Source organism: Chaetodon auriga, chromosome 4 (genome assembly GCF_051107435.1).
Source record: "Chaetodon auriga isolate fChaAug3 chromosome 4, fChaAug3.hap1, whole genome shotgun sequence".
In the NCBI taxonomy this organism is placed as follows: Eukaryota; Metazoa; Chordata; class Actinopteri; order Chaetodontiformes; family Chaetodontidae; genus Chaetodon; species Chaetodon auriga.
The window spans coordinates 28,180,001-28,193,205 of NC_135077.1; the positions used below are offsets into that span (position 1 = coordinate 28,180,001).

General features: G+C 38.9%; 1 protein-coding gene across 4 annotated transcripts in view; it reads left to right on the top strand.

Annotated features, from left to right (window-relative positions):
- Positions 1-13,205, top strand: part of tenm3 (teneurin transmembrane protein 3) — a 339,741-nt gene that overhangs the window by 153,272 nt on the left and 173,264 nt on the right. For 2 of the 4 annotated variants that reach the window (XM_076729445.1, XM_076729446.1), the window contains exon 8: positions 12,796-12,981. The exons of the other annotated variants lie outside the window; for them this stretch is intronic. In XM_076729445.1, the coding sequence (XP_076585560.1) occupies positions 12,796-12,981 (186 nt within the window). The remainder of the gene's footprint in view (positions 1-12,795; positions 12,982-13,205) is intronic. 4 annotated transcript variants of the gene reach the window in all.

Sequence of the window (13,205 nt, forward strand, 5' to 3'; positions counted from 1 at the left end):
TTTTAATGGTGTGAGACGTCTTGCATGTACTGAGGACCACAAATATGTTCAGTTCCTTTAGATTACTTTAATGTCCTGGAACCCCTCATACCTACCTGAAGGAGTTTTCACACCCAAGAGCATAGTTAAATGTCATAGCAGGTGTTTGTTTGCCTAGTAGGACAATGCACTTGAGATTGGCATTTTTCATTACTGTGTCCTCACAAACTAACTCACAAGTTTGCTTGCATTTTACGTCATTAGAAAAATTATTATCTTTCCATTTCTCATGGAAAACACCACAGTGGCCATGATGCACTGACATGATATCAACCACTACGTTTGTGTTGCATTCAGAGACAAGTCGGAAGAAGGTTGGTCTGCTAATAAATTGTATTTATTAATTGCTTGGTGGGCTGGATTGGAGGTTCCCCACCCCTGGTATAAAACAGTCTCCATGATGCCATAGATTTCTGAACACCCATTGTGAAGCTCAGTGACAGTGGCTTGAAAAAAAAATGGTCAAAGAAGCAGAGCAATGAAGCCTCATTGCTGAAACCTAGCCACTAGCTGTCACTCAAAGTGGCCATGCCAATAATTCTGCTGAACTGTAAGCCTTAATATAATAGAAAAGAGTTATATAGAAACTCACCCCAGTACAGTTAGAGACCAAAACCATTGTTGGCATTTTATTCTGAGGGAATTGACTTGGTTTTGGAGGCAGCCACAAGTGGCCTTTTGACGATTTTTTTTTTTTTTTTTTTTTTTTTTTCAATTCCGCATTGACTTCATGTTTATATATATCAGAATCTGCTTTATCTGCCAACTGTAGATGCACATACAAGGAATTAGACAGGTTTAAATATTGCATTCAATGTACTTGCATAGAAGAAAAAAACCTAAGACTGAACAATCAGTTGTGCAAAAATATAAAATGAACAAAAGACACAATGAATGGTAAAGAAGTTAACAGTGTATACAATGAAAATTACAGTGTGTTTTGACAGTGAGAGTGAGTGGTGAATGTATATGTTAAAGATATATAATAACAGGTGCTCCAGGGCAGGGTCAGACAGGGTACTGGCTGGTTTCTTGCTAGACAACTGGTCAATAGGCTCAAGGCTAGCAGCCTGGGTGCAGTCTGGCTCCAGAGCAAGGTCCAGCAGAAAAGAGACCAGAAAGCTGGACATCAAGGAGTCGGATGTCAGGGAGCCTTCCATGTCAGCGGGAGCCTTGCTGACTCAGTCCTAAGCCCAGCATCTGAGTCTGAGCTGGTTGAATCCAGGGAGGGCTGCAAGGTTTTTCTGAGATTGGCAAACACTACTAAGTTCTCAGCCATGAACAGCAATAACCAATCAATGCACTTATATTCTGTAATTGCCTCTTCTAGTTTTCCTTGCTAATGGTTTAGTCAACCATTCCCTCTTAGTATTATGTACCAATACACAAAACAATGCATGAAGGTAGTGGACATGGCATATGAGACAAGCGTTGAGTTCATAATTACTGTGCTGATTGTCTTTAGTCTTCTTTGTTAAAACAGCATGAGGTGATGAATATTCTCAGTCCAAGGTTTTTAGTATTTGACTTTTCTGTGACCACACAGTAGTTGCTCTTGGTCTGTTCCATTTGTGACTCAGTAGGCAGTTTTACTAAACCCACTTATTGATATATGTGATGTTGAATTTAACGGTGGGAGCTGTATTAGTGAGACACATTTACTGTTACCACCATTAATCCCACAGTATTGCCAAATTAAAGTGTGAAATCTATTGTAACTTTCAATGACAACTCAAAATAATTACATTACAAAATATGTCTGCTAACAGCAGAAGGCACACGCGAGTTTTCTGGTGTTACTGCACTGCATTTGAAAACTGCCTGCTGCATCTTTAAAATAATCATAGCTAAATCAGAGGCCAGTGTGGCATTTGCACAGTTCAGGGTTAGGGTGAGATGTGCTTTTCCATTTTTACAAACCGTGTCTTTTTGTCTGGTATATTTCCACAGCCCTATCAGATGAGATGAAGTAACTCTTCATTGACACTATTCATCATGTTACAAATGTGCTAATTTAAACTGATGTTGCACTTGATTTTATTTAATACTGTCCATTACTTTTAGCTGCTAGTTTTGACTTCTCTTGCAACTAGTTTTCATACAGTTCTAATGGCAGCATGTGGTGTTTAGGTGTTACAACTGACTCAGGTTGGTTGGAGGTGTGGCCATTGTTATCTGCCATTTGTAGCTAGTAATTTATTGGTTACGGTGGCGATACTGTAAGTGTAAATCATATTTAATATATACTACATTTACAAGATCAATCTAAAACCAATTTGTAATCATATTTGTATGTTTATTTTGTGACTTAACACACATATGTAAATATGAAAGATATGTAGATATGTAGATTTTTCTAATTAGCTGAGCTACTCTACAATCTTTCCACGTACCCCTTTGCAACTGCAGAACCCCAGGGGGTCGTTCTCTTTCTCTATTGCAGTGACTGATTGCTGGTTCAGTATCACTGTGCATCACAATAATGTGTTTTGCAATGGTTTACGCCTGTAGAACCATTTCTAGTAAATGTGAATACGAGGATACACTGAAAATTGGTCCAATCAAACATATGGCTCATTAAACCAGATATGTACTGTAGGCAAAATATTCAACAGTACGTTTTCTTTTTGTGTAAACATTAGAAAACCATTTGAGACAAATTACACCATTACATCTGGAGATATTTTAGTCAACGAACAACCAAAATTTGGTGTGAACAAAAAGAAGCTATTGTCAGTTGTCAGTTTAATACTACACTTACACTACATGTACATCTAAAGTGCCTTTAGATGATTTAGAAGTCCAACAGTAGTTACTTATTTAAGGGCTGTGACTGAGTTGACACTAAATTATTATGAATCCTGAATTAATTCATGGGTATTTAACCTCTTACCATTCCTGTACAATCAACCTAGAATGCCTATCCAAGGCATACCTATGGATAGGCAATGGAAAATTTATATCACAGTATTTGTTGTTTTTTTTCGGGTGACGGTATTATATCACGGTATAACAAAAATTTAAGGGATACTTGGCTCAAAACATGATTCTATGTCTTCTTACTCTATTGACAATGTAAGGCAATGTAGCTCAGATGAAAAAGAAAAGATACGGTAACAAATGAATGTGTTTATTGGCTCCACATAGGAATGAAAATGAGGTATAGGCATGTATTTTTTCAATGTATTTTGCCCCATAATGTAGATTCATTATTAAATGTAATGTGATTCATTCTCAGTGTTAAACAGGGGGTTTTATTAGGCATCTCAGTACCAACAAATTCAATAGTCAGTGTACCACAGGGCATGTCTAACAAGTACATTTGCATATGCCAGCAACAGACACCAGTGTGGGCAAAGCTACATGGAAAGTGTAATGAGCTAAGCTATCAGTTACTCGACATTAAATGAAGCTTCATCACACCAAAGCTACCCCAAGAGAAATGTAGAAAGCTCAGCTACATTTCTCAGCTACAGCCACACCAAACCAACTCACTGCTATCAGTGATCAATCAATAAAACTTTCAGCCAAACAGATAAGCGGACAAAAAATGTTGAGTTCAATTGTTTATTAAACAATAAGCTGTGCTCTCTGCTCTCACTGCTCCAAAAGAAATATGGCAACAAAAACATGTAAACAAAAACATGCAGCACATAATAAAGTATCTTTGGAGAGTGACACCCCATTGTACTCTTAATATACAGCGAAAAACACATATGTTCTTCTGTGTGGTAGTCGCTGTTTTCCCACTACTGAGAAATGTTGTTCACGTAGTAATGCTGCTACTTTTACAACCACTTTGACAGAAAACCATAAGTTTATTTTATAAGTACAGTAACTTAGTCAGTGTATCACCAGGGCATCTCTTTCAAGTACATTTACATACGGCAGCAACACACTCACATGCTGATGCATCCGTGGAGGCTTTCCTGTTCCAACAAACCAGCTGAGCTTGCGTTGCAGTATGAAGTGTGGAGGTTATGTGAGGTCTGGCTATGTGAGACTACACAGAAAGCAACACGAAAAAACACAGTTACCCACATCCAAGCTGCCACTTTGAATATTAATCTGGCTTCATATGAGGCTTAATGTTAACACAGTTTCTTTTGACTGTCCCTCAATATTAAATTTGCCACCATTACTCCAGCATATGGGTCTACCAGAGATACGAGATAGATGCTATGAGCAACATTAGCCACGGAATTGGCTAAAGCCAAAATCAATAGGTTAACCAGCAGAATTAAGAGTAAAGCAACATTAAAATGGCAAAACTTACAGGTTCTCAGTTTGAAGTCAGTATTGATCCATCCTTGAGCTTCAGTTTTAAAATTAATCCTGATTTGTATGGTATTGACTTTCACAGTTGTTGGTGGGAGGACATTTCCATTGAGTTCAGCCACTGAGTTAATCCATGCGTTACTTGTAATGCTACTTTCACATCTTCACGTTACAGAAGTCAGTGTGAAAAAGAATTTAGTGAGTGTACCACCAGTTCTATGAGCGGGTGCATGGCCCTCAACCGGCATGATTTCACAGACACAAGTGCATGATTTTGAATGTGCTAACACTTTTATCCCCATAATGATAGTATTGCAAAATCCATGTCATAGCATGACATCACACCAATGCTGGTGATGAAACCAGTATACCCCACCCCTAAGCATACTCAAAGTAAGTTGAAAGCTGTTCTTAGCATTACAACCGTTCAGAGTGCCTGCATGGTTTTGGTCTCTTTTGAAATGCACAACTGAAGTTTCATCCCTAACAAATGCAGTTATAACAGAGAAAAAGTGGAAGATTAGCACATTTGCTGTCTTATTTGAAATGATGAAAGAGCTTTCTGTGGACTATTGTATTGTTTTGAACTAAATATTTTACTGTATTGGACCTTTGCCAATTTAACAAAAACATTTTTGTGGGAGTGTTATCAACTTAATTTGTGAGTTGCCTCACTTTTGTATTTGTTTGTGTCAGCTTGTTTGTTGTTGGCGTTGATTGTACCTCCTGTCGTGATTGCATATCGAAATGGTTCGCATTAGTTGAATAACAGAAATCGTAGCTTTCCAATGATGTGTTGCATGAATGCAAACTTGAACGTAGCAGTTGTGTACATAGACAGACAGACTACTGCAGACTCTGGTGGCCTACAGACGATTTACAAAACTGTTTGGCCTCAGTGCTGCCCAAGAAATGAGTTCTCAGGTGGTGAAGTCTGAGTAGGCAGTGAAGTGGTTGTTGTACCTTTACTTTTGATCATCATTACTATCTCTGTATTAGAGTTGGTAATATTTTACTTCCTAACTTTAAATGACTTCTTAACCTACTTCTTTTGTCCATAATTTGTCCAGGGAAAGTTTAAAAAACAATTACTGTCAAGATTTAATAACTTTATCTTTTGATGATTTGCATTAAAATGTAAATTTTGCTGTTATTGATTTATCCAGGAAACTTTAAGAAGTAAAATAGAGCAGACCTACTGTGCTGCACAGCTGGGGGTAACCAGCATGGAAGAGAGTTCACAGGAAAACAGGAGGAAAGATAAAAAGTAGAGAAAAAGACTGGAGAGAGAGGCCAACAAAACAGCGAGAGAGAGTACAGAGGGAGCCACCTCTGACACTACAGCAGACAGATGTGTGTGTGTGTGTGTGTGCCAAAACCAAGCCAAGCAGGGATGAAGAATGAGGAGGCACTGAAGGAGCCAGGTGTTCAAAACATACAGATTCTCTCTCTCTCTCTCTCTCTCTCTCTCTCTCTCTCTCTCTCTCTCTCTCTCTCTACAACAGCTGGGGGAGATCTAAGGTTGCGCTTGTTTTGCGTGACAAGGCTGTAGCTCTGCAGAATTTTCCACTGAGACAACAGAAGCCAGTCATTGCTAAAGTACACAAACGGCCTCTTGAGCCACCTTGTGACCCCAAATATGTCCTGTTTGTATCAATGTCTTTAGCAATCTCTTCAAAAACATCAGAAAATGCATCTGCTGCTCTGCTTGCAGCTTGACATGTTTGTTTTTCTCCATGTTTTTGAAAAAGACTGGTTTTGGCTTTGCAGTCTGTCCTACTTCCAGCTATTCTTCAGACCAGTCTGCAGCCTTCAGACAGTTCTCGTTGACTTATTTCATTATGATTAATCTAAACAAAAAGATGCAAGAAACAAGAACTTTCAGTGAGATTTCCCTCAGTTGCCTCCAATAGCAAAACTTCACATGCTTTTTGAATTAGAGAATGAAGGCTTTTCTTCAACCTTATCAAGAAGAAGATCTGTTTGACATTGTCCAGGATTTTACGTTGCACTCTTGCTGCCCAGTCGCGAGAATAACATTTTGAAAATAGGTATCAAAGTGAAGCAGTTCATAAATGTATATATGCCAAGTTTTTTTCATCAGGAGGAGGAGACAGTGGTGGTGTGACAGCTCGATGGAATGACTGCCAAGCAGCAGACGACTGTTAGAGCTTTCATGCCACAAAACTGACTAATTTTAATGATATCACAGTATTTTCCATTCATGTTTCTTCTCACAAAACTGACTATTTTACTGAGATGTCAGGAAATTTTCCAGAGGTGTTTGTGATGACAAACCCAGGTATTTCAAGCCAAAACATGATTTTTTCCTAACCAAAACCAAGTGGCTTAGGTGCCCAAACCTAACCAGACCCCTAACGTCAAGAAACGTAAACATGTGAAGGTAAAAAAAAAAACATAAAGTTGCGACAAATCCGTGGTAATGAAACATAAAGTTTTACATATCGACGGTCTGCAAAAGTGTACAATGGCAACATGCATTCTGGTGATTGTGTTGGCTCTTGTTTTAGAGATTTGTATTTATGTGCGTTTTTCTGTGAAGTTTATTCATTCCATAGTTTCAAGTAGAGTAGAAAGGGGCACGAACAGCCAGAGAGGGGTGCAGGTGTCAAGTGGGTTTGGTGAGTAATGCTGCATTCAGCAAATTCCTCTGTGAAAAAACTGTACTGTAAATCTAAGGTTTCATTTGACTTTGGGGTTTATTGAAAGGCTAATCATCAAATTCATTTCATATGATTTATTTCAAATTATTTTCATGTTATTTTGTGATTTCATCTCTTGCAAAGGAATATCCCAGTGTTTTCCTTGCCTTTCAAAATGAACTGAAAAAGTATCATAATTACATTCATGTGTGCTGAGGGTAAAAAAAAAAAGCACATCAGAAGCAACAAAGCCTTCTAGAGGCTTCTAGATGTCATTTCTTGAGTCTCTGTGGCTTCATTTCAGACACTTGAAGACTTCCAAGTATTTGAAGTGCCAAGTTGTTCTGTTGGTTATTCCCTCATGATGTGAATGAGGCACTTCCTCATTCTCTCAGGCGCTGTGGGAGATGCCAGGAGGCACCTAGCCATTTGACAGACTGAGTAGTATAAGTTATTTTTACCCCATTGATCAGAGACTTGAAAGAATACCGTCTTATACCAGAACAACAAGCTCCCAGGCAATCATAGATGAGCTTAACATTATGTCCCCACGGGACAAAGTGGACAGCTGCGTCAGACCTTTTGACAACCACAATATCTGCCTGTGACCCATTTACGACAACATCTCAGTAACAGTACATTCTACCGGTGCATCTTTGTTGTGGAGATTGACAGAGACGAAGAGAGCAAGCAAAGACAGAGAATGTCAACCAAGGGAATTTTCACAAACTCTAGAACAATGCAGGTGGATTTCAGTTGAAACTGTGGGCCATGTAAAAAGAGCCACCAAGAACGAAACTCTTGGTGGAGTGAAATGCCAAAGCTCTTTTATTATGAGGTTTATGCTTTTGTTGTAGATGGCACGAAAAGATTTTCAGAGCTAATCGCAGGCCTCACTGCATTCACACATACAGACACAAAGTCGTAGACAGTCTCTGACCTCTCTTGAAGCTGTAGCTCTTTGGGTAAATAGCTCTTACTTGGCAGTTGTGTTCTGACGTTGCTGTTGCACCACACACAAGTAACTTGTTCGCAGTTTGTACACGCATGGAGTGCAGTGTCACGCTATTGACACTGATCTCACACTGTCATACCACACATGCCTTTTCATCTTTGCTTCCTCCAGTGTAGTTCTTTTTTTCCAGTTCAGACAGGCTGAAGTGCAGAGCGTAACAAGGTTAAGGTAGCAATGTTCCCAGATTATCCCTGATCATCTGTTTGAACCAAAAGTTCACTGAAATGCGCGTTCCAGTGGAGCAGCCTGTCACAAGGATTTTGTGGTCGAGCAGCAAACCCATTGAGCATGAGGAGAGCAAGGCTGAAGAGACTGTAGTGTTGGAATTGTTCTCACTGTACAGGTCACTACACCTGCATTTCAGTCATACTAACGTCAGTCATGACATTAGTATAGCATGATGTTAGAGAGACTGGCTTGATCAAATCTAGTTGTTCTGTCTCAGGATTGCAGCAGCTGTGGATGTGTTCATCAGCATCACATTGAGAACCTATCTGCTGCTCTGGAGCAGAGCATGAGTGAAATGTCTGACATGGCAGTTGCTGAAAGTTGACAGTCACAAACAGCAGTAACAAGTAACCTGCTGAACAGCTGTTTCCAGTCATTGGAGGTGATATTAAAATGTGCATGATGCAGCAATGTTACCATGTTAATTGGATTGGATTTTGTTTCAGTTTCACCATCATCTTTACAAATACTGGTCTTTGACTTAGTCCATCCAGCCTGGAAAATGCAAAGCAGTTTAATTGTAGGTGTTGCAGTGAATTAGTCACGTATCCCTCCCTTCTTTTCCTCTACTTTTTCTGTCAGCCATCTTCATTTTCCTGTACTTCTTTTGTGTTTCCTCGATCCTCATGCTTCAACATAAACAGAGTTGTCTTGTTTGTCATCTATTTCTTTTTCATAAAAATCCTTACCAGGGTAGAGAGAGATGACACAAAAAGAGAGCGGTTAGATGGGGAATGACATGCAACAAAGTTTCCTGGCCATATGGGAACCGGGGACATTACATTTGTTTGGCCAGCGCCTGAGAGGTACCATGTGGAGTTTTTGACCACAAGTACCACTAGAGCAATGCTTTGACGTGTGGGTCCCTGTTCTGTTTGTTCCTGTGCATGCTTACAGACATGCAAATGCACGTGCATGATCCACATTACTTTAAATGGTTTCACTCTATTCCATTAATCTACAGGTGGTTGTAATTTCAAATTTAATTTGAGGATAAAGCCCACAATCTGCATCATCTTGGTTTTCAAGACACATAAACATGGACATCAAGAGACATTTAAACAAAACTAAATATAGAAAGAATAGTAATGATAATAAGCACTCCAAACGACACAAAATAATCAACATAGTAACATGAACAAGGACATACACACACGTTTTACAATTCCAACCCACACACCATCTGTTACAAGTGTCAACTGCAAAGAATTAACAAGAGATAAAATAAATCAACACGCAAATGTATTTGAGGTAAAGAAGCAAAGGAGTCTTGAAGTCATACGAGGAAATCGATCTGAGTGATTCAGTCAATGATGTAAGTCATGTGGCAAAAAATGCAATTGACCAACAAAGGCAGGGAAAAAGAAGACTGCTAGCAAATAAAACATGGATGTAAACAATGCAATGAAAACTTTGTTTGGGAAATGTCTTTTACAATTCATTTGTTCGACCTCAAGGATACAATGAGTAATGCTGAATGAAAACACAACTTTTGTTTGATTGATTAGTTTATTTCTTCTAAATTATCATCATGTAAGTACTTTGTGTGTGTGTGTGTGTGTGTGTGTGTGTGTGTGTGTGTGTGTTAAATAGTTCGTGCTTGCGTGTGAGTTTTGGGGTGTGTGTGTACTACGTGCTTGCATGAATCTGTCTGAATGGATAGTATGTAGTTATGTATGTTTTTATGCATCTGTGTCTGTGTCTGTGTGCATGTGTGTGTGTGTGTGTGTGTGTGTGTGTGTGTGTGTGTGTGTGTGTGTGTGTGTGTGTGTCCTTCAGGCAGTATTGGTAGATTTAGAGTAGACTTGTATCTGAACCCAAACCCTGCAGTTCTTTCATGTACCATATGATTATGTGAAAAGGAAGATTCCAAGTAGAGACTGCTTTTTGTTTTGTTTTGTTTTGTTTTGTTTTGTGTTGGATTACAGCATAAAATAATCCATTTACTGTAAAACAAATAAGTCATTTACTATAATCTACTTCCCAGTTGGTAACAATTCCGTGTGCATAGATTTCACAAGAAGAACAGCATGTACCAGTATTAGTAATATACATTCCTTTTTAGGAAACCCCAAAATAGGTGTATTGGTGGGTGAATGCGGCATGTGTTGTATAGTGGTCAAAAGAGACTAGAAAAGCGTGAAACAAATGCAGTCCATTTACCATAACAATACTTAAATAAATCCCTTGAAAGATAAGGTTTGCAAATGTTGAGGAGCAGGTAGATGAAGACGTTGTACTGTCTAGCATGTCCATTCACCATATTATGAACAGTAAGAAAATTTTCAGTCTTTCAGTCCTGTCTTGTTTAGGTCAAACGCATGCATTGTTCATGAGTAAAAGAAAAATGACTTCCAGTCATGAAATGTTTATTTGTTCCTTGTTGAAAGCATATATCTGGTCATATCTATATTTTTTTTTTCTTATTTGAAACAAATCCCAGTGAGGGAAAGGCCAACACCAATAATGCATCCTATGAACAGTGTGTGTAACCAAAGCCTGATATATCATCTTTCTCTGTGCCATTGTTGTCCAAAAACCAGTAAAACCACATCAATGAGCCACACTGTTACACTGTGTGACATGTTCCTTCATTCCTTCATTACCATGGACACAAACACCGTAGTTTATTTTGGCTCAGTCCCACATTCACCGTCTTGCTGCCACAAACAACAAATGCACTATTTCATCGATCAAACTACAGTGCCTTATTGCTTAGAGGAAGTTTTTTTATTTTTATATTTTTTAAATGAGCTACATAATATATTTGTGAGTTTCATCTTTAGTTGGATCGAATATAGTTAGGGCTATCAAGTTTTTGTTGAAGGAGGACAATTATGAGACTTTAAAACATGGTACAATTTTTACATATCGTAGTTTCTTGGATTGCTGTGCTAATGTTCAGAAGCTGCTTGTTAATATTCAACAGACTTGAGTGAAATACTCAATAAAACTGCCCAAGGAAAGAAATCAAGCATGTTGATCATGTTGATGACAACATAACCTTTTCAGGCATCCTTTTTGGAAACTGATCAGAATGTCTCAGAAGGATGAAGATGAAGGGCTTCCCATAGAAATTAATGCAGTTCAGATCAATTCTGCACAAATTATCAAGTCAAACCAGTTGACCATATCTGGTGTTTAATATTGCCCACATGTAGCGCTAATCCTATGTTTTTCCTGTTTCCCCAGCAAAAGCCACTGGGCTTTTTCTCTGTTTTTTCCATCCACAACATCACTCTAGGGGGGATAGTAGGGGTTGGGTATTAAATAGAAAATGCCACAACCATGTGAATTTCTATCTCAGTGAAAGAAACAAGCCAAAAGGCATTCTAGTAAATAATTAAACAGAGTCTCATATGATGTTATTTTGGATGTGTTTACATTGAACTGCTGTACTCTAGTTTTAGCCTGCAATTGCAAAATCTCAAATGAATTTCTGTGCTCATGTCTGTGAAAGCAATATATGCATAATGTGTGATGTCCTTGATCTATTGACTGTGGTGAAAACTCTTTTGTTATTCCTTTAAAAACAATAGAATAGATTTGTGTGTTGTCGAGAGACAGGAGTAGAGCTTCAGAGAGGTGTGCTGCATTCTCAGCATCAGTGTCTGTATAAATTCTTCGTCATACAAGACTGCAGTTTTTTCCTGCAAATGACCTAACATTGATTTTGTATTTCAATGTCTCCCTTCGCTCAAGAAAGTGAAAGATCAAGGTATTTAGAAAGAGACATAGCACATTTTTATTTGTAAAGCCAGCCACCATCGCAGGTGCTGTTAATGCAGGGTTGGTTTTTTTTTCTGTTTTCATTTCTTTGCTTTTCCACAGCTGATTTCATTCTTTTGTGCCAGGACATTTGTATGGAAGGCAAGATTGAACAGAGTTATCTGTCTGGGCAAAATACACACACAAAGACCTCCAAACATAAATACACACATGTACAAACAGAGACGGGAGCCATTTAGCATTCAGAAGTCACTAAATGCCAAGGTTACCACATCGATTCACAATTGATTTTGCACACTCTGCTTGTGAGTCTGGTCTCACACAGGCACAACGTATAGCCAAATCTGTCTGATTCACAGACTGACACCTCACACAGTTCAACAGCTTGGACCGAATTCTCTTTCAGTCACAAATCAGTGGAAGTGAAGGTGCAATGTGGAATTTAATCAAACTCTGTCCTTCACAACTGTAAGATTTGGGACAGGAAGGATGAGTATGTGAAGGATTGCAGGACTTCCCCCAGGCACAGCAGCCAGAAAGCCGAAGAAGGTCACAGCAGAGTTCTGAATGAGTAGTGTGTGTGCAGGTTTATGGCAGCAGCTCAGGCTGTCTCTATTGTGACTCTATTTGGCAATGCCAACCCAGGAACTGTCCTTCATTTGCTGTAGCTTTATCAGTCTCATGCCACAATTTTCAGTAACACCATCACCATACTTCATTACTCAATCATTTTTTTTAAGAATTTGGTTGTTGTTGTTGTTGTTGTTGTTATTGTTGCTACTTTAATCCATTCTTCAAATTCATCATTCCCTTTTTTTTCTTTTTGGTTGTGTTCTTTCATAGGTTCTCCAATGCCCTCCCCCTCCTGTCCATCATCTGTCATTGACCAATCACATCCACAATCAGCCAATCCACATGACAACCCGTTGTTAGGCAACGTGGCTGAGCCAGACTCAGAGGAAGAGGAGGAGGAGGAGGCAAAAGAGGAAGAGGAGTATGCAGCCCGATTGTACTTACCTGTAACACATGGTAAAAGGACTTTACTTTGCTTCATTAGCAGCCTTTTCAGGAGCTGTTTCACTTTTTGTAACTGAACTGAACTGAAATTTGACAGATTTAAGGGGTTGATATTGCTATGTAATTAAAAACCTACTCGGTGAGGGAGCCCAAGTCACTCACTATGTGTGTAGTCCACATACCGAGGCTGTGTCCTTACCACAGCAGCCCAGGTTCAATTCCAGTCTGTGGCCCTT